Genomic DNA, 26,096 nt, shown 5'->3' on the forward strand with positions numbered 1-26,096 from the left:
TGTACACTACAATTCAAAAGTTTGGGCTTAGTTTGAGAAATGAATATTTTTGTTCTCCAGGGATGCATTAAATATCAAAACTGACAGTAAAGACATTTATAATGCTACAAAATATTTCTGTTTCAAATAATTGCTGTTCTTTTGAACTTTCTATTCATCAAAGAATCCCGAAAAAAAATGTATCAGCACAACAGTTTTCAACATTGATAATAATCAGAAATGTTTGTAATGATGCTGAAAAATCAGCTTTGCATCACAGGAATACATTACATTGGAAAGTATATTCAAATAGAAAACACTTATTTTGAATTGTACTGTTTTCACTGTATTTTTTTTTATTATTAAATAAATAAAAAAGAGAGTTGTTTTAAAAAATAATAATTACCCCCCCCCCCCAAACTTTTGAATGGCAGTGTATATGAACCTAAATGTTGAGTAATATAAAAGGTTTAGTAACACTTTATTTAAGGCCTTTTTATATAATGCATTATGAATGTATGTTATGCCTTGTAATGCACCTTATATTGCATTGTATGATATCATGAATAATTGTAACCACAGTTATAATACATTATAATTCTTATCTATAAATTGAAAACACCTTTAGACAGTATAATTAATTAAAACAATCAATTTCAGATGCAACAAGGAATGTATTTTTACTTTGGTAACAATTATTCATGGTAAGATATAGTGCATTATAACATACATTATGAATGTTCATAAAGGCTTTAAGTAAAGTGTTACCAAAGTTTTCCACAACAGTCTTAAATTGAAAATGCACTGTGAAGTGCAAAATAAAGTAGATGTTTGGCTTCGTGTGTTGAGGCACATCTCCCTCACGTTTCACTTCAAACCCATTAAACTCTTGGCAAATTTTAGCCGTCCAATCAGCATCCTCTGGGGGCGGTTAAGCTAATTAGACGACAATAGTACCCTCAACCGCAACGGAGAGCAACATGCTTACCAGCTGAGAATTAGGCGTCAGTTTCAAGATATGTGAAAACCATTAAAACTGCAGTAATTGAAGACCTTGTTATATTGAAAGCTCTTACTGGGGAAGAATGATGTTGTAGCAGCAATACTCATGCTCACGTATCGCTGACTGACATGGTTTTAGTGAACTCAAGGTAAATCAGTGTACAGAGACCTGCAATTTAAACCTTTAAATGCATTTGATCAATTGACATGGCCTAACAAACTTCTTTTGTGAAATATTTCGTTTGAATTGTGTGCTTATGTAATCCATCTTTAGAGTAAATGCTCCTTGGTTTGATATTTTGTGCATAAAATGCATTGACATTTTTACACGTGAGTGACTTTAGTATCCGCATACTTTCAGGGGCCACGTCCCGGAGTATTTTGGAGGAATGACCTCTGTGTGCAGCCTGTTTACATCTGCTTCATTGATCCTCATCCTCTCCTGTTCCTTAAAGCACAGCAGGCTCATCGCTGTGCAGGCAGAAAATCATTCAGCCGGAAATAAAACAGCCACGTTTGCAAGAGGGGGGAGAGAAGGAGATTGACAGATGCAGACAGAAAAATCAAGTGTGTGAGAGAGACAAAATGAGACAGAGAGAGAAAACAAAAGAGATAGTGAGCGAGAGTGATACTAGTGTCATTTGGACTATTAGCGTAAGCAAGACAACACAGCTACAAATAATCATCATTATTGGTCCAATTTTTCTGAAGAGATTTGATCACTTTATATGATGAACAGATTTAATTTAGGCTTTTATTCACATATAAACATTCATCAACTCACACATCAGTTGCGATAAATGGATGCTCCAGCATGTTCGCTTGACGTACAAGAACCAATGAGGTTCATTCTCGTGTTACGCATCACGTTTGAGCTTCCTCAAGAACCAATGAGGTTCATTCTCGTGTTACGCAGCACGTTTGAGCTTCTGCACGAACCAATGAGGTTCATTCTCGTGTTACGCATCACGTTTGAGCTTCCTCAAGAACCAATGAGGTTCATTCTCGTGTTACGCATCACGTTTGAGCTTCCTCAAGAACCAATGAGGTTCATTCTCGTGTTACGCAGCACGTTTGAGCTTCCTCAAGAACCAATGAGGTTCATTCTCGTGTTACGCATCACGTTTGAACTTCTGCAAGAACCAATGAGGTTCATTCTCGTTTTATGCAGCACGTTTGAGCTTCTGCAAGAACCAATGAGGTTCATTCTCGTGTTACGCAGCACGTTTGAGCTTCTGCACGAACCAATGAGGTTCATTCTCGTGTTACGCATCACGTTTGAGCTTCCTCAAGAACCAATGATGTTCATTCTCGTGTTACGCATCATGTTTGAGCTTCCTCAAGAACCAATGATGTTCATTCTCGTGTTACGCAGCACGTTTGAGCTTCCTCAAGAACCAATGAGGTTCATTCTCGTGTTACGCAGCACGTTTGAGCTTCCTCAAGAACCAATGAGGTTCATTCTCGTGTTACGCAGCACGTTTGAGCTTCTGCAAGAACCAATGAGGTTCATTCTCGTGTTACGCATCACGTTTGAACTTCTGCAAGAACCAATGAGGTTCATTCTCGTTTTATGCAGCACGTTTGAGCTTCCTCAAGAACCAATGAGGTTAATTCTCGTGTTACGCAGCACGTTTGAACTTCTGCAAGAACCAATGAGGTTCATTCTCGTGTTACGCATCACGTTTGAACTTCTGCAAGAACCAATGAGGTTCATTCTCGTGTTACGCATCATGTTTGAGCTTCCTCAAGAACCAATGAGGTTCATTCTCGTGTTACGCATCATGTTTGAGCTTCCTCAAGAACCAATGAGGTTCATTCTCGTGTTACGCATCACGTTTGAGCTTCCTCAAGAACCAATGAGGTTCATTCTCGTGTTACGCATCACGTTTGAGCTTCCTCAAGAACCAATGAGGTTCATTCTCGTGTTACGCATCATGTTTGAGCTTCCTCAAGAACCAATGAGGTTCATTCTCGTGTTACGCATCATGTTTGAGCTTCCTCAAGAACCAATGAGGTTCATTCTCGTGTTACGCATCATGTTTGAGCTTCCTCAAGAACCAATGAGGTTCATTCTCGTGTTACGCAGCACGTTTGAGCTTCTGCAAGAACCAATGAGGTTCATTCTCGTGTTACGCATCACGTTTGAACTTCTGCAAGAACCAATGAGGTTCATTCTCGTGTTACGCATCATGTTTGAGCTTCCTCAAGAACCAATGAGGTTCATTCTCGTGTTACGCATCACGTTTGAGCTTCCTCAAGAACCAATGAGGTTCATTCTCGTGTTACGCATCATGTTTGAGCTTCCTCAAGAACCAATGAGGTTCATTCTCGTGTTACGCATCACGTTTGAGCTTCCTCAAGAACCAATGAGGTTCATTCTCGTGTTACGCATCACGTTTGAACTTCTGCAAGAACCAATGAGGTTAATTCTCGTGTTATGCAGCACGTTTGAGCTTCCTCAAGAACCAATGAGGTTCATTCTCGTGTTACGCATCATGTTTGAGCTTCCTCAAGAACCAATGAGGTTCATTCTCGTGTTACGCAGCACGTTTGAGCTTCCTCAAGAACCAATGAGGTTCATTCTCGTGTTACGCATCACGTTTGAGCTTCCTCAAGAACCAATGAGGTTCATTCTCGTGTTACGCAGCACGTTTGAACTTCTGCAAGAACCAATGAGGTTCATTCTCGTTTTATGCAGCACGTTTGAGCTTCTGCAAGAACCAATGAGGTTCATTCTCGTGTTACGCAGCACGTTTGATCTTCTGCACGAACCAATGAGGTTCATTCTCGTGTTACGCATCACGTTTGAGCTTCCTCAAGAACCAATGATGTTCATTCTCGTGTTACGCATCATGTTTGAGCTTCCTCAAGAACCAATGAGGTTCATTCTCGTGTTACGCAGCACGTTTGAGCTTCCTCAAGAACCAATGAGGTTCATTCTCGTGTTACGCATCACGTTTGAGCTTCCTCAAGAACCAATGAGGTTCATTCTCGTGTTACGCATCACGTTTGAACTTCTGCAAGAACCAATGAGGTTAATTCTCGTGTTATGCAGCACGTTTGAGCTTCCTCAAGAACCAATGAGGTTCATTCTCGTGTTACGCATCATGTTTGAGCTTCCTCAAGAACCAATGAGGTTCATTCTCGTGTTACGCAGCACGTTTGAGCTTCCTCAAGAACCAATGAGGTTCATTCTCGTGTTACGCATCACGTTTGAGCTTCCTCAAGAACCAATGAGGTTCATTCTCGTGTTACGCATCATGTTTGAGCTTCCTCAAGAACCAATGAGGTTCATTCTCGTGTTACGCATCATGTTTGAGCTTCCTCAAGAACCAATGAGGTTCATTCTCGTGTTACGCATCACGTTTGAGCTTCCTCAAGAACCAATGAGGTTCATTCTCGTGTTACGCATCATGTTTGAGCTTCCTCAAGAACCAATGAGGTTCATTCTCGTGTTACGCATCATGTTTGAGCTTCCTCAAGAACCAATGAGGTTCATTCTTGTGTTACGCATCATGTTTGAGCTTTATGAAGAGGTTTGTTCTCCTGCTTCAAGGTTCGGTTGAGCTTCTGTTTATGTTTGCTGATCAATGTTTATTGTGAGTCAAAGCCTAAATTAAATCCGTTCATCATATAAAGCGATTGAGTCTCTTCAGATAGCCTCTCAATTCATATGGATTAGTATTACGATATCTTTATGAACCTTTTGAAGCGTCAACGTTATAGTTGCGTACAATGCGTAGCTTTCAATGGAGGGACAGAAATCTCTCAGATTTTATTAAAAAGATCTTCATTTGTGTTCTAAAGATGAACGAAAGTCTTACGGGTTTGGAACGACATGAGTTTGAGTAAATTATAACAAAATTTTCATTTTTGGGTGAACTAACCCTTTAAGCCTACTGTAGTCCCAAACTAAAATGCATGTTTGAGCTGTTTCTATTGAAAGCAACTTGCACTGATACATCTTTAAATATATAAGTGCCATTGTTTTATCTCAAGATGCACACACGTAATTTTTCTAAGGCACGTTTATAAAGCTACTTAAATGTCCTTAAAAGGCCTAATCCTAGTTTAATCAAAGCCCTCTCTGTGAAACCAGGCCTAAAATAGTTCCTCAATGATACTAACACTGCTCCCAAAAACATTTTACACAGAATCGGGATTAAAAAAAAATCTTCAAAAGATCTTAAGATATAATGTCAAATTTGAAAGATGATAAATGGGAACACTTTTGAATTAAATGTATGCAAAATGAGCTAATGTGACTGTTATTCTGGTATTATTTATATAGCCTACTATTAGTTTTATTATAGCCTACTATTGTAGAATTTATTAATATTTTGATTTAGGTTTTATTTTTATATTTTCAGGTGTAATAGTGTTCGTTTTTATTTCTTTAAAATATGTTTTATGTAGCCTAAGTTTGAGCGGTTTTAATACTTCAACTTATGTATTTTAGTCAGTTGTAAAGGCATCTTTCCATTGTTCACTTTAAAAGAAAAAAAGTGTATTTTATTTCATTTTATTTCAGCTTTATTTCAATTACTGAAAGTGATTTTTTTTTCGTCATTGCACACTGAATACTTCTTTGCATGCTTTTTTTTTTCAAAAATAGTAAATGCATTAGTATACTAACAGCTTATTCTATATTTGTGTTTTGTTTAATCCTTTTTGAAATGTTCTTTAGCATGAATGACGCTCTAATGACGTTTATGCTAAAACAGCAGTTTGCCCTTTGGGCTCATGACTCATCAGTGACGTCACACTTTAATTAGTCTTCGAGTCCAATCGGCAAAATCTCACCAATAAACTGATTACGATCTTAGCAATGACCTTTATAGCAGTGAGTCAGTCTCTGATATGAGCAGATGTGTTCATCTAAAGCTGATCGCTTTAGAGAGTTTTCAGTAGAAATGATTCAGAGAGTCAATATTCTGTGTCAATATGAACACTTTTATCTGTGTCTGGTTAGTTCACTATTCTTCCGTCTCTCTCTCTTGCTCTCTCCCGCTGGTTTAGCGAGCTCTCGTTTGGCCTTTCACGTAATTGGCTTTATGTCCAGATTGGTTGGAGATCTGTGCTAAAGAACATGCGCCGCCTGACAGACAAAACCTAGTGCTCTCCACTTTCACTTCGCATATTAACTCTCATATAGAAACAACAGACAGGCTGTGTGTGTGTGTGTGTGTGCGGAGGAACTGAACGTTGCTCTAGAGACCCTAATCAAACTTTATGTACAACTTTTAGTTAATCAGGCTCTTGGGTCTTGGCCAAAGTAACTATGACTTCATTCCATCCTCTGAACAACAGCGTGATTCATTGTTCTTTTCTCATGTGAGTTAGCAAAACATCTAACCACATGTTCATGAATTATAATTATGTTAATATAAGTTTTCACTGATCAGTTTTGTGAAATGAGCTGTAGAGAAATGTTATTTTTCCATGGAGAGTTCCCAGAAGAAAATTATTTCTTGAATGTGGCTTCAGTTATGATTCAAATGAAACAAATATTAGGGATTTATTATATTAATCCGGATTGTATTTTTACGTGTGTGTGTGTGTGTGTGTGTGTGTGTGTGTGTGTGTGTGTGTGTGTGTGTGTGTGTGTGTGTGCGTGCGTGTGTGTGTATGTGCTTGTGTGTGTGTTTGGCTTAGGTAAAACCTACATTTTGGCAATATCTGAAATCCTTGTCCCCATTTTCTGGTCCCCATGAGGAAAGCAGCTTATAAATCATATAAGTGATGTTTTTTGAAAATGTAAAAATGCAGAATGTCTACTGTGATGGATAGGTTCAGGGTTAGGAGATGGAATATACAGTTTGTACAGTATAAAAGCCATTATGTCTATGGAAAGTCCCCATAAAACAACCCCAATGTGTGTGTGTGTGTGTGTGTTTATTTATTTTATTTTTTTCTGTATTTATAGTATTCATAGAATTGATTTATAGAATTAGCTTATTATGCATTCATTCATTAATTTAGTTCATATTTGTAGTCTTCATTTTGAGACTAAGATTTATATTTAGTATTTATAGTGTTCAGATCTCTGCCTTCTGAAACTCTGGAGATGTTTGTTTTCATTTGTACTGTTGAAAATCAGTTGAAATAATGTTTCAATCTTGAATGTTTCTTTCATTATACAATAGAATGAAACGGTTTGCAATAGAGTAAATGAATGTGTCATAAATGCTTCTGTGTTAATGAACAGAAATAAACACATTCAAATCAAAATCTGCCGACGTTTCATTTCAAAAGCTGTTGTTGATGTTCTGACAGCATCAAGAATCTCCACGTTCTTTCCTTCATCTTTTGCATCCTCTCTTTGCCACTAGATTGAGTGGGAAGCATTTCTGTAATTAATTCTAGAATCATTTCTGTAATGAGCTGAGGGAAACGAGGAGTCAAATGCAGTTCTGAATGTGATGGATTCTGATCCATATCACATATTGATCATGTTCACGTCCTCGGGCAGGCGCTGAGTCACAGGAACCCGTGCTGATGCCCCCTGCTGGTTACATTCACATTCACCTTGGCTTCCCCTCAAGAGCTAATCTTAGAAAGGCCTCGGTATAATTGAGAATTAAACGGAGACATCTGTTATAATGTCAGGAGTCCAGATGTAATTCGGCATTAGGGTTTTCAGGAAGACTTGGTTTTTGATGAATGAAACCTTACTGTAAACTCTTACTGGTAGGCTATCTATCGAAGGTAAGGTTTCATTTGTTAACATTAGTTAACATGAACTAACAGTGAACAATACTTCAAGCATTTATTATTCTTAATGTTAATTTAATGTATTTGTAAACATTGTGAACTAACAGGAACAAACAATGAGCAATTATTTTCTTAAATGCTTTAAAATATATATCGCTCATTTTTAGCTAAGCATTAACTAATGTTTACAAATGAAACCTTACCGTAAAGTGTTACCGATACTTTAGTTTGCAGTAAGGTTTCTACAGCTTTTATTAGTTTTAGTTGATGTTCATTTTAACATTTAATACATTTACTAATAAATAACTGTATTTGTTAACATAAGTTAATGCACTGTGAACTAACATTAACAAAAAATGAACGATTGTATTTGTATTAACTACCATTGACAAAGATTATGTTGTAAAACATATATTGCTCACTATTAGTTCATGTTAGTTAATACATTAAAGCTGCAGTCCTTAACTTTTGGCGCTCTCGCGGTTAATAAACAGATCTGCATGCGTCTTGCGGAAGAACATTTTAGCCGGAGCTACTTCTCTCTGTTTATGTTGACGAGTCACGCAGGTACTGGGACACTCCGCGGCAGTACGACCCGAACCAGTCTAAAATAGTCCGAATATAAACACTTGTTATAGGTGGACCGTAGCGATTCAGGATAAGGCAAAAACACGGTTTGGAAAATGGATTCATGATGTACTCGCTCATTCAATAGTTCAATATTTGCAACCCCGTTTTTCCCGATCATGTTACTGGCCAAGACTTTCCGTCCCTGGAACGAGCTTCTCATCTATTACAATCCTCTATAATAAACAGTATATGGCATCATAAAGCCTGTTTTTTTTTTCACAGATGATTGCTTTTAAAATATTATTGGGGCTTAAACCATTTTGCACACATAGAAGAAAAAAATATCAGGTACAGTATCTTTAACGAATATTAACAAATGAGACCTTATTGTAAAGTGTTTCCTATATAGCAATTTGCTTTTGAATTACTAATTTCAAATTATTATTATTACTTGGGACTCTAGGGTAGTTCAGATAATACCATGGTTCATGTTGAAAACAATATTATATATGGTACAATAATAAATAATTTGCAAACATTGTAATGAGATTTATGCAAGCTGTAAACTGTTACAGCTGTTTTTTTTATTTATTACCATACTTTTTTCAAAGAGGCCTTTAAATCTCTGGTAAAAGCAGTCCCTAGACTCCCTACACATCAAAAACAACTAGCTCCTGTCAGATGCGAGGTGTACTAATGTGAAAATTGTTGTGTTGTTCTCAGAGTGTCCATGGGAGTGGGACAACCTGACCTGCTGGCAGCCGGCCGATATCGGTGAGGTCGTGGAGGTCAGCTGTCCCGCGCTCTTTGATTTCATGAGTCCAGAGGAGGGTGAGAGACATTCATAGTAATGTATTTAAAAACCCTATACTTACAAGTACAAAGTATTGAATAAATACTGCAAAAAGATGAATAAATACTGCTCATTATGGGACCTTATTGTAAAGTGTTACCAACATATTTTGGTATACCTAATATATGTAATTTATTCCTGTGATGCAAAGATGAATTTTCAGAATTATTACTCCAGTCTTCAGTGTCACATGATCCTTCAGAAATAATTTATTTTGAGAAGAATAAATAGTATAATAAAAATGAGTTAAATACATAAACATAAACAAGAGTTCAACTATAAAACTGTATTTTGTATCTTGTCAAAAATTTGAATGTGTTTGCCCTTATCTATGGTGCAAAACAGCAACACTGCTAAACCAGGCATAACAGACTGAAACAGTGAACTTTAGGCTATATGTGAGATCATGAGTCAGTCAATATAAATGTATGTGGTGATGTATGTACGCTTTTGTTCTTGCAGTTCTGCTGACAGCAGCAAATTTCAGCAGTTGCTTACAGGTTTTTCTTTTTAAAGTGAGAAACACATTTGATTTATGGTTGTTCTGGTTGTTGCCATACTGCTTTTCAGGGCTTGGCAAGCTCAGCAGAAACTGTACAGAGTTCGGTTGGTCTGAACCGTTTCCACACTATGTTGATGCCTGTATGATAGGTTACAACGGAAGCAATCCTGTGAGTATTTCATCTGACTGAAATCTTAATGATAGAAACCATTTGGATCATGATGGTCATAACCACCATAGTTATTTAGGGTTATAAGAGACCCCCATTATTTAAAGGTGCAGTAAGCTATTTCTGAGAAACGCTGTTGAAAGCCTGAAAACAGACGCCGAGGTTGTGTTGTTTCTCCTCCAGACGTGAGTAACATTGGTTTTACTGTTTCACAGAACCAAGATATGCTGTTGTTGTAATGTTAGCTATAGTAACAGGACAGTTTTGAGTGTCATTGTTTGTCTGGAGCTAATGTGCTGATAGCGACTAGCAACCAACTTTTGCTTGTATACACTCCAGTGTACTGATGTTCATGTTTTGTTCTTCCTTGTCACTCGTTCGCTTTTGTTTTTCATGAAGCATTATTTGACTTGGTTTCAGCTAGAAAGAAACATCCACTCTTGCATTGTGTGTTCATGCATTTGGGGGGCGGAGCAATGAATATCAACAGTGTTTCTCAGAAATCACTTACTGCACCTTTAAATTAGACCAATTCTTGAAGTAGTGGTAATTTCGTATTTGCATAGTATTTTACTTTATTCATCTAATTTGTGGTAAGTATTTACTCTAGGACAGTGCATGCTCTGTATTCAACTCAAAGAAATGGAAGAAAACCAAAACCTTTGCAAAATGGCTGCTAACCAAAAGTAATTTAGTTTTTCTCTTCCCTTCAAGGACATGTTCTACGCATCTGTGAAGGCTCTCTATACGGTGGGCTACAGCACGTCTCTAGTGTCTCTGACCACAGCTATGGTCATTCTGTGCCGGTTCAGGTCAGTTTTAAAGCAGTGTCATCACACAACATTGACCTTTGCATAATATCATGTTTCTCTTGAGAACGTAATTTTGTGCTGGTCACTTGAGGAAGATTCAAATGGAAAATTATCCAACCTGCTTGCAAAGGGGGAATCTCTCGAAAACTCATATTTGTCAAGAATTGTGACATTATGTTCCACAATTAAGCACATTTTAACCTCTGGTCATATATACTGTATGTATAAATAAAAGGAAATAAATGGATAAGAAATAATATGAATTAATCGTTTGTCGATTCCTCCGTAATTTAATCGCAATCGATTAACCGAATACTTAACGTGAAATTAAGCATATATCATTTATCTTGTTTAACATGTTTATTTTGCCATTGCTATATCCAGCAATGTAAACTATCTGACTGAATGCATAAAGGATTTTGAATTAATCGATCTCAAAATGATCGTACCGTAACATAAAACGGTAACAGTATTTCTAAAAAAATTATTTATTGGTCAAACTCTTAAGTACATGATGAATGTTAAAACATGGAGTTACCATGATATCTTATAAATACAGGTAGCATATTCTTTATGCAAAATATAATTTCTTTTTTTTTTTTGGTGTGTATTATCACCCAGATTTTCTTTCTTTTTTTTTTTGTAAGATTGTCCCCATAACTTTCAAAAATACCGTTTTCCAATTACAATGAAAAGGGATTTTACAGCCTGGTTCAATTGAAGAAGCTTTTCAAGATACACAAAGTACTTTGTTTTCTTTCTTTCTTTATTTTTCTTTATTAAGAAATCCTTCTATGTAGTGGTGCTTTAAAGTACCCTGAAACCAAATAGAGTGATCTGAAGAACCTATGTATAATGTAAATTATGAAAAGATGCTTCAAAGAACTATTGATGAGTGTTTACACAGTCATTGATACAGACCCTCAGCTTCCCACCCAAACACATTAGAATTTCAATCTCATATAATGGCGTAATCCTTTCTTTGAACGTCTGTCAACAGGAAGCTTCACTGCACCAGGAACTTCATCCACATGAACCTGTTTGTGTCCTTCATGCTGAGAGCCATCTCTGTGTTTATTAAAGATGGGGTTTTGTACGCAGAGGAGGACAGTGACCACTGCTTTGTTCATACTGTGAGTAATGCACATCTGCCATTTTGTTTTTAATGCTAATGAATACAATGACAAATCTGATTAAAATGATGTTCACTAATAGCCTCCACAATGAAGCCATTTTATTTGACATAAAGTTGAGAGTGCATCACCAGCTAAATATTACTCATTTCTTTTTGCACTTACGGTTTTCGACACCAAGCCAAATGGCAACATGTTTTGGGCAACATCGGGCCATTTTTGAGTGACGGCCAACTTAGTTTTTTCATTGCGTTTCGCACCGTTGGCTCGAGTCGGACGCTGCCAGGTTTTTTGGACCGATTCAACATGAAGAATTGGTGTCGTCGGTGAGAGAGAGTCAACTCTGATTGGCTGTTCAGTTTAGCAAACAAGTCAGTGCACAAGAATAAGAGAAACAGTGATGAAAGCAAGCAAAGAAGTCATGATGGCACAGACAGAAGGCTGTTCTAATTTTACGTCACCTTACCTGAGCGTTTCAGTGCGTGAATTTTGTAATATTAATATTAATTAAAATTAGAAGGTGATCAGCATGATTTATATTCAAAATGGTAAGCAAGCGTTGCTTTGTTTATGGTTTGTGTACCTGCAGTCTTAGTTTCGTTTTCCTTTTTGGGGAATATAGACGAATATATCTGCTTAAATAGACAGTTACCTTCTATATTAAAATGGCGATACAATGTAATGTATTTTCTCTGGCTCGTTTTAATTGATTTTTATGCTATGATTAACATTATGCTTGTTGTCATCTGTTGACGTTGTACACGCAGAATGTGGCGGTTGGTCGGTGTGGTATTAGTCCCGCCCCTCCTCCACTGTGATTGGACGGTTGGGTAAAAAGTGACAGTGATGAGCGCTGCGTTTTAACCAAAGTAGAACATTCTTCAACTCTCGGCGACCTGTAAAAAACACTGAACGCTCAACGCTTCAGCGTGAAAAAGATGCTTAGCGCCTCGTTACGCTCATGGCGTTTTTAAAATGCGGCGCTCCCATTGAAAACAATTGAAAATATACACCAGCCGCATGAAAAAAACGCGAACATTGACCAACTGTTTAAATGTTGAGCAGCAAGCTCATTGGCTGCAGATGCAACATGAACCAATTAGCTTGTGCCGTGTAGTTAATGATGTAACAATGTAATTGTCAGCGCCATCCAGAACTTGCTGTTTATTAGTGAACCATTTAATGTCCATAGCTCAATAGTTAGCTTGAAAAATAACTCTAGAGAATAGCATTTTAATAAAAATATATTACATATTCATTATATTTTTGTTTATCCTTTTAAAGTTTTCATGAAAACAAGTTCTTTTACAGCCTCCATTTAAATCTTTATATTTCAACAATGAATTGTAGTAGAAATATAATTATATAAAAACTGCCTTATGTGCACTTTAATTGTTTATATACAACTCATTATTTATTTGAGTGCTGATTATTAAATAAATTTGATGAAGTAATTGATTATTAAATAAATGTTCTTTCCGGTTAAATTGTTCGGCTAAATTAAAATTTGCTTTCACCGTGAATCGCCCACAAACGGATACGTATGAATATGAGACTGAACTGTTGGTCTTGGATGCCATTTGCATGTGAAACCCACAGACTAATAATAACTCGATCCGTTTATGTTCAAGCCCACGTTCTGCAGCAACATGTTCTGTTTCCCCCATCTGTGCCTGACAAACAGCTGTAATTATCATGAAGCCGAGTTCAGCGAGCTCTGGAAATATTCCATTATTTCCATATTAGCATATGAATAGCTTATCAAAACGTGCACGCTCTCATTATACACCTGAATGAGGGCTTTGAGCTCTTTCCCCCAGCCAATCAGAGGCCGTGGTAATGACATCACTTAGCTTTGAATTGGTTCAGAGGGTAACTGATGAACATAAAGACTTCAGAGGGTTCTGACACATAGCGGGCTATATATTGTGAATGGAAATGTACAGGGTACATGCCATCATCTTTCAGACGAAAGGATGCATCACTGATCCAGATGCTTATAGCTGGTTTATTATTAGGCTTGTTTGATGCATTACCTGGTTAGAGCACTTTAATGAATGAAATACACTTTATTGTCCCCAAAGGGGAAATTTGTGTTGGACTCAAGGTGTTTACTAGCCTGGGAAAACCCAGACAACTTACAGCAAATTCAGATTTGCTCGAGAAGTAGTCTGGCAAAGAGCTCATTCAAGCCCATTTCCATGGCCTAGAAATCGCGACACCAATCAGAAACGTTGAGGCGGGCTTTACACAATGACGATCGCTCTGATTGGTTTTAGGTCTATCCAATTGCGCCCAGAGGCATTTGAGCGACGTCCGTTCAACTTTTAAATGCATTATTATATTCAAATTGCAAACACATGAGGACAGTCTCCATGAAAGACCCACTGGCAGATGAACGTGCTACTACATTTCTCTCCGAAACGGTAGGAAATTAAATTAGATTTAATAGACGATTTTAACTGTGACAAGATGATTGACAGGGCAGTTTAAGTGACAGGATGCACGCGACAGATCCGTCCAATAAAGATGACGAAGTAGTATGTCCCAAAGCTTGCCTACTTTTTTGCTACACATTCAAAAGTAAATACCTGTTCTTCACAAAAAGAGTACATACTTTTATGGCGTAGTGTAACTTAGGCGAAATGGGACGCAGCATATGGCTTTACACGATGACGATCGCTCTGATTGGTTTTAGTCCAACTGCGCCCAGAGGCATTTGAGCGACGCCCTTTGGTGACGCCCCTTTGGAAATGATTTGTCTATGGAGCTTTGCCAGACCATAACTCAGTTACTACTGAGAATGGTCTGGTTTTAACCAGGCTAGGTGTTTACATTGATAAAATCATTCGAAACATAAATAGCAAATTCTACAATAGACATAAAAAAATAAAAAATAAATAAAAATAATAACAATAGTAATAATTCCTATACACACATTTAAAAAAAATACTCATTCATCATTTAACATTTTAATTGAAAAAGGAATAAAAGACTTCTTAAAACGGTTATACCTACACATCAGAAATCTGTAACGTCTTCCAGAAGGTGACAATTCATACTCTCTATGCAGAACATGCAATGGATCAGCCAAAATTGTATGTGCTTCTCTCAGAAGAGATTGTTCATACAGTGACTCAAGTGACAAAAGTTATTTTCTCCCAATCGTCTTCATCGCTATTTTAACCAAGCGTGCAAGCTTCGACTTTACCTGAATTTTTAAACCAGCTACACATCAGCTACTAAGTTCTAAAAGCCAACTTGACCGACTTAATAGTCGGGGAGCCAAAGTCTCAAAAGCTCAATAAAATGGGTTGAACCTGACATGGTCTGTTATACTTTTTATTTGTGTTTTTTCTGTTAACTTTGACCCTAAGAACCAATAATTGGAGGGTCTGCTCTGCCGGAAATATCGCGAAAAAAAATTGTGGCCATTTTAGTGTATGCACCCTTTATTTTTTATCAGAAAAATGTGAAAAATGATTTTTTCCCTCAAATCCTCAGTGGGTTTGGTAGGCTGTCAATAAATGCACTCCAGATACAAAGAACACATTTGCTGACAACATCCACTGAAAAAATAACTCTTAAAACACATTTCTACATGATTTTGCATCAATTTAATGCAAAAAATTAGGCGTTTTCTCACTTTTTTCCAATATTTTCATCTTTACTTCATTGGCAATCAACTATTCCCCCAAGTTATGACATCAGTCAATATGCCATTCTTTTCACCAAACAGTATACTCATTCCACAGAAAAAATCATAAAAATCCAACCAAAATCAATGGATCTGTGATGATTTCACTAATAGTTGATCAGCAGGCTCAGAACCTCAATAGAATTGTAGGCTACTCTCAAAATTCCGAAAGACATGTATCCATGAGCCAGGGGGGTTGATCGGTATCATCGGGGGAAAAAATGCTATCATTGTTATTTGGCAAGGTATACACCCCTAGTATTAGAAAAATCACGATAGCAGTGCAGGGGTGGTAGCGAAATCACTTTTTTCAGCTCATGAAGTTACTAACCCCCTAAGATAAATTCCGTTTTTGAAATCTGGTGTATATCTGGTTTAGGCTCATGCTAGGGATATTATCAATATTCTATAATATGGTGCTTGGTATCGCTGGAAAGGGGACCTTTTAGGCTTTCATTTAAGCCCAGTACTGAATCTGTCTGACAAACACAGAGGTCACATGACTTCTTTAAACCAGAAATAACACACATTTTTTCACAATTTCCGCCTAAACTGTATGCTTTATTTTATCCCTGTGGCATGAAAGAACACCACGGACACAAAAGTCAACAACTTCAATACGCAAGGCACTCTGATGACTCAGAAAATGTATAATATACCCATACTATTTATTTGTGAGAGCCTTAAATTAGACTTGTGCAGCCAGCACAAGTCTTCAAAATAGAATAGAGCCAATAGAATGGACAAATAGAATACCCTAGTCCAGGGCCAAATGTTGTAATAAAAACACTTGTAATTGGTGTAACAAAATGTTTCTATCATGTATTTTGATATTCACCCACTTTCAGTTAGAATGTCAGAATGTAGCTCATGCACTGAATGTTGATGGGTTTTGTCAGTTTTGTGAAAAGATTGTTGGAATCAATCGCTGTAAAAATCTGTTATTGTCTATCCATTCTAAAAGTGCATCTATCCATTATAAAAGTCCATCTATCCATCATAAAAGTGCATATGTCCATTATAAAAGTCCATCTCTCCGTCATAAAAGTCCATCTCTCCATCATAAAAGTCCATCTATCCATTCTAAAAGTCCATCTCTCCATTATAAAAGTCCATCTATCCATCATAAAAGTGCATATGTCCATTATAAAAGTCCATCTCTCCATCATAAAAGTCCATCTATCCATTCTAAAAGTCCATCTATCCATCATAAAAGTGCATTTATCCATTATAAAAGTGTATCTATCCATCATAAAAGTGCATTTATCCATTATAAAAGTGCATCTGTCCATTATAAAAGTCCATTTCTCCATCATAAAAGTCCATCTCTCCATCATAAAAGTCCATCTATCCATTCTAAAAGTCCATCTATCCATCATAAAAGTGCATTTATCCATTATAAAAGTGCATCTATCCATCATAAAAGTGCATTTATCCATTATAAAAGTCCATCTATCCATTATAAAAGTGCATCTCTCCATCATAAAAGTGCATTTATCCATTATAAAAGTGCATCTGTCCATTATAAAAGTCCATTTCTCCATCATAAAAGTCCATCTCTCCATCATAAAAGTCCATCTATCCATTCTAAAAGTCCATCTATCCATCATAAAAGTGCATTTATCCATTATAAAAGTGCATCTATCCATCATAAAAGTGCATTTATCCATTATAAAAGTGCATTTATCCATTATAAAAGTGTATCTATCCATCATAAAAGTGCATTTATCCATTATAAAAGTGCATCTATCCATCATAAAAGTGATTTCTGTCCATTATAAATGTCCATCTATCCATTATAAAAGAGCATCTGTCCATTATAAAAGTCCATCTCTCCATTATAAAAGTGTATCTATCCATCATAAAAGTGCATTTATCCATTATAAAAGTGCATCTGTCCATTATAAAAGTCCATTTCTCCATCATAAAAGTCCATCTCTCCATCATAAAAGTCCATCTATCCATCATAAAAGTCCATCTATCCATTCTAAAAGTCCATCTATCCATCATAAAAGTGCATTTATCCATTATAAAAGTGCATCTCTCCATCATAAAAGTCCATCTCTCCATCATAAAAGTCCATCTATCCATTATAAAAGTGCATCTCTCCATCATAAAAGTCCATCTATCCATTCTAAGTCCATCTCTCCATTATAAAAGTGCATCTATCCATCATAAAAGTGCATTTATCCATTATAAAAGTCCATCTATCCATTATAAAAGTCCATCTATCCATTATAAAAGTCCATCTCTCCATCATAAAAGTCCATCTATCCATTATAAAAGTCCATCTCTCCATCATAAAAGTGCATCTATCCATTATAAAAGTCCATCTCTCCATCATAAAAGTCCATCTCTCCATCATAAAAGTCCATCTATCCATCATAAAAGTCCATCTCTCCATTATAAAAGTGCATCTATCCATCATAAAAGTGCATCTGTCCATTATAAAAGTCCATCTCTCCATCATAAAAGTCCATCTCTCCATTCTAAAAGTGCATCTATCCATCATAAAAGTGCATCTATCATCATAAAAGTGCATCTGTCCATTATAAAAGTGCATCTCTTCATCATAAAAGTGCATGTCTTCATGTTCATTTTATGAAGTATACTTAAGTAATTTTCAAGTATATTTTTAAGTATACTTTATGTAGTAAGTAGAAAAATAGTGCAAAAATAATAATGTTACATGTTAAGTGCAAAGTATAATGTTATGTTTACTTAAAGAAAACTTACAAGTACACTTGCAGTATAAACTACGAAACTAGTAGTTTACTGAGAGTACACATCAGTTTGTACTTTCATAAACTAAAAAATGTACTACTTGTATTAAAACAGTAAACTACTAGTATACTTATAAGTTCACTTGTAGTACAGATGCATTACAAATGAGAAACCTAGTTGTGTACTTAGTTTACTACTCTTACAAATACTAAAAATACGAAAAGTGAGCCAATTTAGTCCCAAGCAGTATTGAAATAGTACACAATTTTACTACAAGTACACATTGATATTAGTATACTTACTACATAAAGTATACTTAAAAATATACTTGAAAATTACTTAAGTATACTTCATAAAATGAACATGAAGACATACACTTTTATGATGAAGAGATGCACTTTTATGATGAAGAGATGCACTTTTATAATGGACAGATGCACTTTTATGATGGACAGATACACTTTTATGATGGACAAATGCACTTTTATGATGAAGAGATGCACTTTTAGAATGGATAGATGCACTTTTATGATGAAGAGATGCACTTTTATAATGGACAGATGCACTTTTATGATGGACAGATGCACTTTTATGATGGACAAATGCACTTTTATGATGGATAGATGCACTTTTATGATGGACAGATCCACTTTTATGATGGATAGATGCACTTTTATAATGGACAGATGCACTTTTATGATGGACAGATGCACTTTTATGATGGATAGATGCACTTTTATGATGGATAGATGCACTTTTAGAATGGATAGATGGACTTTTATAATGGAGAGATGGACTTTTATGATGGATAGATGCACTTTTATAATGGAGAGATGGACTTTTATGATGGATAGATGGACTTTTATGATGGAGAGATGGACTTTTATGATGGAGAGATGGACTTTTATGATGGACAGATGCACTTTTATGATGGATAGATGCACTTTTATAATGGAGAGATGGACTTTTATAATGGAGAGATGGACTTTTAGAATGGACAGATGCACTTTTATAATGGACAGATGCAGTTTTATAATGGAGAGATGGACTTTTATAATGGACAGATGCACTTTTATGATGGATAGATGCACTTTTATAATGGAGAGATGGACTTTTATAATGGAGAGATGGACTTTTAGAATGGACAGATGCACTTTTATAATGGACAGATGCAGTTTTATAATGGATAAATGCACTTTTATGATGGATAGATGCACTTTTATAATGGAGAGATGGACTTTTATGATGGATAGATGGACTTGTATGATGGAGAGATGGACTTTTATGATGGACAGATGCACTTTTATAATGGACAGATGCACTTTTATAATGGATAAATGCACTTTTATGATGGATAGATGCACTTTTATAATGGAGAAATGGACTTTTATAATGGACAGATGCACTTTTATAATGGATAAATGCACTTTTATGATGGATAGATACACTTTTATAATGGATAAATGCACTTTTATGATGGATAGATGCACTTTTATAATGGAGAGATGGACTTTTAGAATGGATAGATGGACTTTTATGATGGAGAGATGGACTTTTATGACGGAGAGATGGACTTTTATAATGGACATATGCACTTTTATGATGGATAGATGGACTTTTATAATGGAGAGATGGACTTTTAGAATGGATAGATGGACTTTTATGATGGAGAGATGGACTTTTATGACGGAGAGATGGACTTTTATAATGGACATATGCACTTTTATGATGGATAGATGGACTTTTATAATGGACATATGCACTTTTATAATGGATAGATGGACTTTTATGATGGAGAGATGGACTTTTATGACGGAGAGATGGACTTTTATAATGGACATATGCACTTTTATGATGGATAGATGGACTTTTATAATGGATAGATGCACTTTTAGAATGGATAGACAATAACAGATTTTTACAGCGATTGATTCCAACAATCTTTTCACAAAACTGACAAAACCCATCAACATTCAGTGCATGAGCTACATTCTGACATTCTAACTGAAAGTGGGTGAATATCAAAATACATGATAGAAACATTTTGTTACACCAATTACAAGTGTTTTTATTACAACATTTGGCCCTGGACTAGGGTATTCTATTTGTCCATTCTATTGGCTCTATTCTATTTTGAAGACTTGTGCTGGCTGCACAAGTCTAATTTAAGGCTCTCACAAATAAATAGTATGGGTATATTATACATTTTCTGAGTCATCAGAGTGCCTTGCGTATTGAAGTTGTTGACTTTTGTGTCCGTGGTGTTCTTTCATGCCACAGGGATAAAATAAAGCATACAGTTTAGGCGGAAATTGTGAAAAAATGTGTGTTATTTCTGGTTTAAAGAAGTCATGTGACCTCTGTGTTTGTCAGACAGATTCAGTACTGGGCTTAAATGAAAGCCTAAAAGGTCCCCTTTCCAGCGATACCAAGCACCATATTATAGAATATTGATAATATCCCTAGCATGAGCCTAAACCAGATATACACCAGATTTCAAAAACGGAATTTATCTTAGGGGGTTAGTAACTTCATGAGCTGAAAAAAGTGATTTCGCTACCACCCCTGCACTGCTATCGTGATTTTTCTAATACTAGGGGTGTATACCTTGCCAAATAACAATGATAGCATTTTTTCCCCCGATGATACCGATCAACCCCCCTGGCTCATGGATACATGTCTTTCGGAATTTTGAGAGTAGCCTACAATTCTATTGAGGTTCTGAGCCTGCTGATCAACTATTAGTGAAATCATCACAGATCCATTGATTTTGGTTGGATTTTTATGATTTTTTCTGTGGAATGAGTATACTGTTTGGTGAAAAGAATGGCATATTGACTGATGTCATAACTTGGGGGAATAGTTGATTGCCAATGAAGTAAAGATGAAAATATTGGAAAAAAGTGAGAAAACGCCTAATTTTTTGCATTAAATTGATGCAAAATCATGTAGAAATGTGTTTTAAGAGTTATTTTTTCAGTGGATGTTGTCAGCAAATGTGTTCTTTGTATCTGGAGTGCATTTATTGACAGCCTACCAAACCCACTGAGGATTTGAGGGAAAAAATCATTTTTCACATTTTTCTGATAAAAAATAAAGGGTGCATACACTAAAATGGCCACAATTTTTTTTCGCGATATTTCCGGCAGAGCAGACCCTCCAATTATTGGTTCTTAGGGTCAAAGTTAACAGAAAAAACACAAATAAAAAGTATAACAGACCATGTCAGGTTCAACCCATTTTTGAGACTTTGGCTCCCCGACTATAAGCTTATTTAACCTGAGGAGGCCTTTGATACTAATCAACTAATCCCTAATTCATACTAATCAAATAGCCAGTTTCAGTTTTTTTGCAATCAAATAATTTCACGATGTCCTACTTTTGGAAAATAATCTTTACTGTCCCAATTAATGCATATTATTTTGCAATTTAGGGTGATTTTAGCACAAAGTATGTTTTCTGCTAATGTAGGCTAATTGTTGCCGGTGTAATTTTTCAGTACATTTTTTTTCATATTGTGGTGTCTTTTCTGCCAAATGTCAGACCTTATCTGACAATAAAGTATTATCGTATTGTATCGTATCGCTAAGACGTGTTGTTTGTGGGAGCTACTGTGTATTCACATGGCCTGTTATAAAGTACAGTATTACTTTAATTTAACATGAATAGTTAGTATGTGAATACCTTGAAACCATCTATTTTGATCATTGATGACAGTATTGCTCTGTTCTAGTCCAGGTTTAGTTGTTCTTCATGGCTAAAGTAGCAGCATGCAAGCAAGTTATTATTTAGGGTGTTTTGAACGTGCTTATACATTTCTGGGTACAGGACACTGAAAACTGCGACTATAATGAGGTCGTCTGATGGATACTAACAGGGATCCGCTGGCTTTTCTAAATGTGTTTCTCTGTGTTCAGGTGGGGTGTAAGGCAGTGATGGTGTTCTTCCATTACTGTGTGATGTCAAACTACTTCTGGCTCTTCATCGAAGGTCTCTATCTCTTCACACTGCTGGTGGAAACCTTCTTCCCTGAGAGACGCTACTTCTACTGGTACACCATCATCGGCTGGGGTATGTCACAGCGATGCATCATACGCAAGCGGATTGTTACGGGATTGATTATGTGTCACACTCATAGATATGGAAGGAAATGGAGTGCAGCGTATGTGTTAACTGGCCACTGGCTCTTTATGATGTGATTTGTTGTGCTGGCATATGTAATACATTAATATTGAAGGTCTAAATGCATTAGAGAACAGCTTTGAGGTCTGACAAATGTCCTCTTCCTCTCACACTTTCAGGAACGCCCACCATTTGTGTGACCATATGGGCTGTTCTGCGTCTTCATTTTGATGATTCTGGGTACGTGTAATGCCGCATAAACAAAAAGTGATATACTGTAATTGTTGCTTTGATACCTACGCAGATGCTGGCACTGAACTACACTATTAGCATTCGGTGTCACTAGTCACAAGAATGAGTCTATGTTTGGAAAGGAATACAAATGCAAAAAAAAAAATTGTAATGATAATTGCACAGTATATACTGTATACTGCATACTATTTAAAGCAAATGTATCCAGTACGGAACAATAAATGTTTTAAAGAAAATTCTACTACTTTGTTACATAACCTCACTATGTCACATGTTTAATTCGGCGAGTGCCATCTGATGCATATGGTTTAATCCAGGTTTGTGTAAATCAATTTTTTTTTTTTAGTCAGTAATGAGTTGGACATGATCAACATATATGTGATATAATAATGCACAATATGACATTTATTAACCCTATTAGGGCTGTATCATATCTGATATGCAAATGTTTAAGGCCTTTAATTTATCATGAAGAAAAAAAAAACTTTAGATCATGGTTCACATGTCTTTTTGCTGTGAAATACTGACTTTATAAAGTAAATGTAAGAATAACTTTTGTATTTTTATTAATATTTCACAAATGGACAGAAGCAACTTAGTTTTACTTGATTATCAATACATAATTATCTTTAAAATCCTGATCAAATGGATCAGATATGATAGGCTACATCAGGCTTTTGAGGAACGTTTATTTGTTCATCTCTAAATCATCATTGTATTGCATTGCATTATATGATAAAACTACAGAGCTTTGATCATAAAAAAACGACTGATATGTATATGCATTTTGTGTAAGTATCTGCTATACTGTTATAAAGATCTCATTAATTTACATTACAAGCTACCAGAATTTCATATAAATATCAGTATCTGCACCAAAATAAAATTGAGGTGTTTTTCCTCCTCGAGTTTGAGCTCCATATTCTCACTATACGAGTCATAAAAGCCTGGTGTGTCAAATATGATACTCAACAAAGAACACTAAAACTTTTTTATTTAGATTTTAAAAATATAGACATTTTGTCTAAAATGTTCAATAAACTGGAATCAAATTTTCTAACTATAATTTCATATGTCAGGCTGTACAAGGGTAAGAAAATGAAAATAAATAGGGTTCAATTTTGATTCGAGCACATTGCATTGTGTGACAGTTTTCAAGGCAGTGTGCACTGTCGAATATTGTGTTTAGGCAAATGTTGCCGGGCATCTGGCACATACTGCAAGCTATTCTCTTTCAAAAGCTGTTAAATCATGTGACCGAAAGGACCAATAGCCAGTTTCTTAAATCAATTGTATTTCTGCAGTTGCTGGGACACGAATGAAAATACTGCCCTCTGGTGGGTGATCAAGGGACCTGTTGTGGCATCAATCATGGTAAGCCAAGAAATTTGAATAAGAAAAAAAAAGAAGCTAAATCATGGATAAATAAAACATATATATTTATTTATGAATGTATGTGAATGGGAGCCATAATAAACGCATGCATTTGCTTCCAGATTAATTTTGTCCTCTTCATTGGAATCATCATAATCCTGGTGCAGAAGCTGCAGTCTCCAGACATCGGCGGGAACGAGTCCAGCATCTACCTGTGAGTAGCTTGCCTCAGTCACCATGGAAACAGTGTACTGATGGTGTGTTGTGTCTGATTGGTGGCTGAAATGAGATTGAAAGGCTTAATAGTTTTGTAGCGCTTTATACAATACAGATTGTTTCAAAGCAGCTTTATAGTGATAAACAGGAAAATAACGATTTAATGATGTATATCAGCTCTAAAAAGACAATAGCAAACAGTCATTATTCAGCTGAAATCATTTCAGTGTTGATAGTATAATCGGGAGCATTCATTTTGCATGCATACAGAATTCCTTTTTGGAATTGGGTGTAATAATAGAATGTGTGAATAATGTTTCACAGCGTCACAAATCTCCATAGGCCGTTTCTTTTTTGATTGTTGTTAGAACGGTTGTAGTTCATGTTCAGTAATTTAGTTGTGTGCCGATTCCAGGAGAGAATCCAGGAGATCATTGTTGTGTTGATCGAGGTGACGTGTGGCAGTGAAAAATAAAATACAATGACTGTTTTTGTTTTCTGGATAAGTCATATTGTCAGTCCCTCCAGGATTTCACGATTTTTTTGTGTGATTTTTTTTCCCCCTTTTCCCGCAACGTATTCACGTAAAAATGCATTGAAACTTTAATTAAACTAGAGATATTTAAATTTGGTGATTATAATTTAATGTTTTGTGAGGTATTTTTCATTTTTGTGATTATTTTGCGGTTAAATTAGGAATTCTGCTGGATCGCAAAAAAAAAAAAGCGAGATTTTGTTGATTATGCGTTGAATTCAGCGATCGCGGAATCGCGAAAAACTGGAGGGACTGTATTGTGTATGAGGACTTATGTCTTAACAGTCACATAAATGCATTTGGCAGACGCTTTGATCCGATTTACATTGCATTAAAGGTATGCTTTTCATCAGTTCTTGTTTTCCCTGGGAATCGAACCTATTCATTTGGAGATGCTAGCGCCATGCTCTACTGTTTGAGCTACAGGAAAGAAACCCTGAAGTCTATCGACAGTGTATTTATGTTTGGGCTCTTAATAGTCTCTAAATAATCTAGTGCAGAAGAAGGACTATATTTATGGTGCTTTTGCGTTATGTTTAAAGCTTTCGAAGCCCTATTTATTATAATTGCTTGGAAAACAGTATTGTGCTTGAGCTATGAAATGTCCTTGAGGTCTCTCAGTGTTGAGGTCTGTTGTGTGCGGTCAGTTTTATGAGTGTGTGTGTGTGTGTGTTCTGTCCTAAAGAGTGTTTGTTGTCTTTGTCGTGTTTAGCAGCTGTGCACAGAAATGCTTCAGTGAGCCCACACAGGCCGCCCAGCATTCGTGCTGGATGTCAGAGCTTTCTACCATCACGCTGTAAGTGTGTGTGTTTGTTTGTGTGAATGTGTGTGTGTGTGTGAGTCTGTGTCGGCCAACAAATGTGCATTTTTGTTTTTAAGCTGTGAATATTCCCCGCTGATAGTTTTTGTGTTATTTTCTGTACATTTGCATGTTTGGCAGATGCTTTTATTGCATTGCATTCCTGTTTGTATACATATAGTTCTATCAGTTGCATTCACCTGGGAATCGAATCCATGCTCATGCTGTTGCTAGTGCCATGCTTTACTGTTTGAGCTACAGGACTTTTACCTGCTGAAAAATGCAGTTGCGTCTGTGTTTTGGGGCTGGTGGTTCAGGCTGGTCCAATCTGGTTTATACAAGGCGAACTATACCAGAACTGTTCAAATCAGCCAAGTAGTTATGGTTATTGACCCTTGATAAATACCGTCTTACCATCTTAAGGTGGTCCAGCTGGTTTTTGGAACATGGCAGATCTCTTATTGCTGATCCAAAATGGTCTACCAGCTCAGCCAGTGCAGAACAGCTCAAACCATGATCCCAAACACAGCTGCCAAAACTTTTTGGAGCATTTTTAGCCTAGATATAAATGTTTGCTGAGCATTTTTTCCACTCCAAGCTAGTTATCAGATGAGAACTAAACTCATTATTAATGCATAGT

At 36.2% G+C, this 26,096-nt stretch overlaps 1 protein-coding gene across 4 annotated transcripts in view; it reads left to right on the forward strand.

Moving 5' to 3' along the window:
• The window catches only part of adcyap1r1a (adenylate cyclase activating polypeptide 1a (pituitary) receptor type I), a 67,517-nt gene that overhangs the window by 11,386 nt on the left and 30,035 nt on the right, over positions 1-26,096 (forward strand). For 2 of the 4 annotated variants that reach the window (XM_079876354.1, XM_079876353.1), the window contains exons 4-12: positions 8,992-9,099; positions 9,692-9,792; positions 10,507-10,604; positions 11,605-11,737; positions 22,076-22,229; positions 22,460-22,520; positions 23,837-23,906; positions 24,029-24,120; positions 25,370-25,453. In XM_079876354.1, the coding sequence (XP_079732480.1) occupies positions 8,992-9,099; positions 9,692-9,792; positions 10,507-10,604; positions 11,605-11,737; positions 22,076-22,229; positions 22,460-22,520; positions 23,837-23,906; positions 24,029-24,120; positions 25,370-25,453 (901 nt within the window). The remainder of the gene's footprint in view (positions 1-8,991; positions 9,100-9,691; positions 9,793-10,506; positions 10,605-11,604; positions 11,738-22,075; positions 22,230-22,459; positions 22,521-23,836; positions 23,907-24,028; positions 24,121-25,369; positions 25,454-26,096) is intronic. The other 2 variants (XM_079876355.1, XM_079876356.1) reach the window with 1 other exon arrangement.

Source organism: Squalius cephalus (genome assembly GCF_949319135.1).
Source record: "Squalius cephalus genome assembly, chromosome: 7".
Taxonomy (NCBI): domain Eukaryota; kingdom Metazoa; phylum Chordata; class Actinopteri; order Cypriniformes; family Leuciscidae; genus Squalius; species Squalius cephalus.